This window comes from Rhinoderma darwinii, chromosome 5, assembly GCF_050947455.1.
Source record: "Rhinoderma darwinii isolate aRhiDar2 chromosome 5, aRhiDar2.hap1, whole genome shotgun sequence".
NCBI classification, from domain to species: Eukaryota; Metazoa; Chordata; class Amphibia; order Anura; family Rhinodermatidae; genus Rhinoderma; species Rhinoderma darwinii.
Genome location: NC_134691.1, coordinates 314171866 through 314178180, shown reverse-complemented (window position 1 = coordinate 314178180; position 6315 = coordinate 314171866). Strand labels below are relative to the sequence as shown.

General features: G+C 41.5%; 1 protein-coding gene across 2 annotated transcripts; it reads left to right on the top strand.

The window, feature by feature from the left end:
- The first annotated feature begins 572 nt into the window (after positions 1 to 572).
- Positions 573 to 5703, top strand: LOC142652068 (uncharacterized). 2 transcript variants are annotated; one of them, XM_075827477.1, is made up of 2 exons: positions 573 to 1467; positions 3832 to 4813. In XM_075827477.1, exons 1-2 carry the CDS (start codon positions 789 to 791, stop codon positions 4803 to 4805), a joined length of 1653 nt encoding a protein of 550 aa, XP_075683592.1. In that variant the 5' UTR covers positions 573 to 788; the 3' UTR covers positions 4806 to 4813. The 2 variants fall into 2 exon arrangements, with proteins under 2 accessions (XP_075683592.1, XP_075683594.1); XM_075827479.1 differs by lacking the exon at positions 3832 to 4813 and adding an exon at positions 4820 to 5703 and having other exon boundaries at positions 584 to 1467.
- Positions 5704 to 6315: the final 612 nt, after the last annotated feature.

Genomic DNA, 6315 nt, shown 5'->3' with positions numbered 1-6315 from the left:
TCCACGCTGGTTTTAATCCACACTATCAAGGTTACAATGAATAAAAAATCAGTAATTAGATTAAATCGATAGAAAGGCAAAAGCGGCACGCAAAACAATCTCGCCCGACCCCGGGTTTCAGCCTTCCGGCTTCCTCTGGGGCATGTGTCTAATTGACATGATTAAATAGCCACTACAACATTCATGTATATGTACAAAAAGCATTTCTCTAACATCATAAAACATTAAAAGAATAAAATGTAACAATAATCACACTAATATACAGAATAGACAATAAATATTATCATAACATTTTACCCAGTATGGGAAATGTACAACAAGGGGTGATAAAGCTTTAGAGTTATTATATGTAAATGTAAAGAATGTCAGGGGCCCCCCAGGCTATTGCCTGGGGGACACATGGTCGCACGGCCCCCCATAAGTTGTTAATAAAATATGTTTTTTTGCTTGGTATGTTTTTCTCTCCCCCTTTCCCTCTTTTCTCCATTTGTTATTTTATATTAGAATGGTACTTACCATCGTGGTGTCCCCCGGGTAAGCTGTGCTGGTGGCACGAGCCGGTTTCCAGATGTTTCTGTCTCTGGGCAGTTTGGAGTTGGTCCCAGCTGATTGGACCTAGGTCAGCTGTGCAATTGCATGAGCAGGTTCTGGCAGATTCTATCTCCAGGCAGTTTTGTGGAAGGCCAGCTGATTGGTCATTGATAAAATCCTAAAGGCGGGAAAATTGGACATAAAAGGAGCAGTTCATCGTGGTCAAGCAGCCAGTTTTTGAAGATTGGACCGTCGCCATGGATGTCCTGCTGATGGAGCTGATCAGAAGAGCGGAGTCGGAAGGAGGAGAAAACTGGCTGAGGCAATGCCTAGCAGCAGCGCCGTCGAGGGAAGTCGAGGGAAGAAGCGAACTTGCTGGGCTGGAAGACGACATAGAGGAAGCAGTGTCTCCTGCTGGGTCGTCGCTCGAGGTGCCGTCATCAGCTGCAGCCAAGAGGATGAAGTCTGCAGCAGAGTCATCACTGAGGGTGGAGCGCAGTTCCGGACGTTCGCTCCAGGTGCCGGAGCTTGAGAGGAGGCGGCCGACCGTGTCATCAAAGAAGGTGGCGCACAGTGCCGGAAGTGCGCAGCAAGTGCCGGCGCAATTGGCTAACCCGCTGGCCAGAAGTTTAGTCAGAGAACGGGAGACAACAGGTTGGTCGGGTACCCCCTCCTGCTCCAAGGATGGTGTGGAGGACACAGCGGAAGCGCCGGCCTCACTGGTTTTAGAGGCGGCGCAGGACTTTTCTTCAGAGCTGCAACCGAGGAAGAGGAGCCGGAAGACTAGGGTGGCTTATTCCCCACCCCCGCCAGTATCAAGGAGAAGAAGAGGTCCCAGGAGTCAACTTTCCTGTCAGCAAGTTTCCCCAGGATCTACAGGCACGCAGCAGGAGGTAGCAGAAGCGGTGCACGACCCAGGACAGGTGGAACAGAGTGGTGAGATGCCAGCTACCCCTTATCTGTCCCACCCCATCCCCCCTCCCCTCAATTCTAATGTAATGTTTGATATTTTAAAATTATTAGCTGATTTGGTCAGTAAGTCGGCTGTTCCTGCTAGTTCCCCTGCTGATGTATGGAAGCATAGTAGTCAGCAGTTACAGAATGCTGGTTTTAGTAATATTCCTGTTTTAGAGAAAGGAATTGGTGTTTCGGAAACTTGTTGTAAGGAAGTGATGTCTTGCGATATTTCGCCATTAGGTTTTCATTTACAGCCAGCAATTAAGGAGCGTATTTGGAGGAACGAGTTTATAGATTTATTTTCTTTATTACCATCTGCGAAGGAGACTCTTGTCAAGCAGGATGGTAAGTCTGATAAAGATGAGGATAAAAAACGTTCTCCTCCTAAGTCTTTCTTTAACTGGCTACAGGCGTTCTGTATCTATGCTTCAGTTTTAGGGGAAAAGTCTTTCATTAATTCTAGTAATTTATTTCAGCATGTAGACATTATTCTTGAGGCTTACCGCCAGTTTGGTGGTTTAGCATGGTACAATTATGATGAAATGTTTCGCCAGAAGATGGCAGTGTACCCTTCATTAAAATGGGGCACTAAGGATGTTGGTTTGTGGCTTAGTTTAATGCTTCCACAAAGGTCAGCAGTGCCCAAGCAGCAGCCTAGTTCTCAGAATACGTTGAGGAAAGGAGTTTGCTTTGCTTATAATGAAGCTCAGTGTAAATGGTTGAACAATTGTCGGTATAAACATGAATGTTCCTTTTGTGGGGGTTCGCACCCAATGTGTCGCTGTTTTAAAAGAGCAAACCAGTCTCAACCCCCTAGTTCCAAAGAACAGTTATCCAAAAGCATGGACGCCAGTGAAATTAATAAGAATGGCGCCTTGGCTAGAAATGTTCCCAGACAGGGAGAAAGCTAATTTAATTTTTAACGGTTTTAAGTTTGGTTTTGATATCCCTTCTTTCAAAGGATCTGGTTGTTGCTGGGTGGATAATTTGAAATCCATCCAGCAGCATAAGGATATTGTGCATCAGAAAATCCTGAAAGAGCTTGAAACTGGCAGGATCGCTGGTCCTTTTATACATCCGCCGTTTACAAACTTTAGACTTTCACCTTTAGGAATTGTCCCTAAGAAGGAATTGAATTCATTCCGTTTAATACATCACCTTTCTTACCCGTTTAAGGCTTCATTAAATGATGATGCTGACAAGTCTAAAGCGACAGTACACTATGCTTCGTTTGATCAGGCTGTCTCTTTATTGAGACAGTTTGGTCAAAATGCTTTTTTAGCAAAAGCTGATATCAAATCAGCTTTCCGTTTACTACCAGTTAACCCTGCAGGTTTCAACTCTCTAGGTTTTCAATTTGAAGGTGATTATTTTTATGACAAATGTTTACCAATGGGTTTTTCTTTATCTTGTTTCTATTTTGAGGCATTTTCATCCTTTTTACATTGGGTAGTGCAGAAGCAAATTCCGGATGGAGGTGTTCTGCACTATCTTGATGACTTTTTGTTTATAGGTGATGCTAGTTCTGAGTTATGTTATTCCTTATTGTTAAAATTTGTCGAGTTTATGAAATTTTTTGGTGTTCCGTTAGCTGAAGAGAAGACTGTGTTTCCATGTAGGTCATTAGAATTTTTAGGTATTAGAATAGATTCTGAGAGAATGGAATTTAGTTTACCAGAGGAAAAATTGTTAAAGTTAAGGGTTTCTTTAGTCAGTATGTTAGCTAGGAAGAAATGTTCATTACGTGATATGCAGTCACTGTTAGGGTTGTTGAGCTTTGCCTCTAGAGTTATTCCTATGGGAAGAGTTTTTTCAAAGCGACTGTATTTTTCAACAAGGGGTCTTAAGTCACCTAGGTCCCATATTAGGTTAACGGTTCAGCTAAAAGAAGATTTAGCTGTATGGCTAGAATTTTTATCTAAATTTAATGGACGCAGTTGCTGGCAGTTTAATTTTGAGGATTCTGACTCTTTGTCTTTATTTACGGATGCAGCCGGTAGTATGGGCTACGGGGCATTCTTTAATGGTCAATGGTCGGCTGAGTTATGGCCCAGTGCTTGGCGTGTAAGCAAAGTTACTTCAAATATTGTCTTATTGGAATTATTTCCGGTTTTGGTAGCCATAGTTGTATGGGGTCATTATTTTAAGAATATGAGAATTTTGTTGTTTACGGATAACAAAGGTGTGGTCTTTGCAATTAACACATTATCTTCAAAATGTGAATTAGTAGTTAAGATATTAAGACATTTAACTTTATGTTGTCTGAAGTTGAACATCTGGTTGAAAGCTAGCTATATAGAAGGAAAAAAGAATGATATAGCAGATTCATTATCTCGTTGTCAGTGGCGGAGGTTCAGAACGATGGCACCAGAAGCGGAGCTTTGTGGAATTCCGTGTCCTCCTCATTTATGGAATCTGATTTGGGACTAATCTATGTTAATATTCAGAGATCCTTGGCTCCAAGAACATGGGCTGATTATTCAGCTGCTTGGAAGGAGTGGGTTAATTTCTGTGTTAATGAGAACTGTAATTTCTTTCATAATGAGGTAGGTCTAGTTTTAAAATTTGTATGTAGCCTGATTAGTAGGAGGCTGTCATTTGCCTCCATTTCTAAGTCTCTGGCAGGCATCTCTTTCTTTCTTAAATTAAACAGTTGTCCGGCTATTTCTTCGCTCTTCCCAGTTAAGCAGCTTTTGAAAGGTTACCATAGGTCAGCTCCGGTTGTGGAAAGACGAAGGCCTATTTCATTAGATTTGTTGTTAAAATTATTCAAGGTGTTACATTTAGTTTGTTTTAGTAATTTTGAAGTGTGTTTGTTTAGAACAGCATTTGTGTTAATGTTCTTTGCAGCCTTGAGAATAAGCGAACTGGTGGCAGAGAGTAAAGTTTCAGTCCCGGGCCTTTCATTTCAGGATGTTAGTTGCAAAATTGACCATGTTTTGTTATTGTTAAAAAAATCTAAGACAGATCAATTAGGAAAAGGTCGTTTGGTTAGAATTAATCAGTTTTCGGGTTCTGTTCTTTGCCCAGTTTCTAATGTTAAACATTGGTTGTCAATCAGGCCGAGTCTTGGGGTTGCTTTCCTGATTCATCAGAATGGGGATCAGCTGTCCAGATTTCAGTTTAACTCTGTTTTGAAGAAATGTTTGAAGTCCCTGAAGTTGGAGCATTTAAAAATATCCTCCCATTCGTTTAGAATAGGTGCAGCTACGGAAGCTGCACAGTTAGGAATTGATGAAGGGATTATAAAAAGAATTGGAAGGTGGGAGTCTAATAGATTTAAACTTTATGTTCGACCAGACTTGTTAGTAGTGTAATTATATATCCACAGGTAAGCGTTTGGTTGTTTGGATCCTTGGCCACTCTTTTATATTTTGGGCACAGAAGAGAGCCGCGAGAAGGTCCTATACAGAAAATTTGTCTATGGATCTGCTAGTTTTTTCGGTTTTTTGGCATGGGGTAAGGGGTTTGCAATGGAAGAACGTGTTTTCTTTAGTTAAATCACTGAGTTCTTATTGGCCGGATCCGAATTTAATTATCATCCATGCTGGAGGCAATGACCTAGGTAAAGAAAAGACTTTGGACTTACTTTGGGAAATGAGAAGGGATATAGCCTTGATAAAATGTCTTTTCCCTGACGCTACTATTTCCTTTTCAGAGATTATTCCAAGACTGCTATGGTCCTCTGGAAATTATAAGTTTTTGAATCGAATCCGTAAAAGGATTAATAGAGCCATGTCTAAATACATGTCGGTCCTCGGTGGTCTTTCTTATAGACACAGTGACCTTGAAGACCTCACAGACGGGCTGTTCAGAAATGATTGTATACATCTTTCTGATGTGGGTATCGACATTTTCAATTTGGGCCTGCAGAATTTAATTGAAGAATGGCTGCGGTGTTTTGGGGGGGGCCATGTCTTGGTAATGTCATGGCTTGTGGGGTTTGTCACCCAGCTAATGCTGGGCGGACTTGGTTTTTATTGGTCAAAATATTTATATTTTATTATTTATTCGATTATTTATGGTTATTCTCTTCGAATTATTTTATCTTAGGTTACCCTTAATAAACACCGTGGCCATTTTTATCCAAAGAAACTGTTGTCATGTTTTATTTCATTTTGATTGAGTATTGTGGGGTTTGTGCTACCATGTCAGGGGCCCCCCAGGCTATTGCCTGGGGGACACATGGTCGCACGGCCCCCCATAAGTTGTTAATAAAATATGTTTTTTTGCTTGGTATGTTTTTCTCTCCCCCTTTCCCTCTTTTCTCCATTTGTTATTTTATATTAGAATGGTACTTACCATCGTGGTGTCCCCCGGGTAAGCTGTGCTGGTGGCACGAGCCGGTTTCCAGATGTTTCTGTCTCTGGGCAGTTTGGAGTTGGTCCCAGCTGATTGGACCTAGGTCAGCTGTGCAATTGCATGAGCAGGTTCTGGCAGATTCTATCTCCAGGCAGTTTTGTGGAAGGCCAGCTGATTGGTCATTGATAAAATCCTAAAGGCGGGAAAATTGGACATAAAAGGAGCAGTTCATCGTGGTCAAGCAGCCAGTTTTTGAAGATTGGACCGTCGCCCACCCTCCCGCCCTATTGTTCTTAAATTCCTTCACGTCACGTTGTTTGTTAGAGGGGTTTGTCACCCAGCTAATGCTGGGCGGACTTGGTTTTTATTGGTCAAAATATTTATATTTTATTATTTATTCGATTATTTATGGTTATTCTCTTCGAATTATTTTATCTTAGGTTACCCTTAATAAACACCGTGGCCATTTTTATCCAAAGAAACTGTTGTCATGTTTTATTTCATTTTGATTGAGTATTGTGGGGT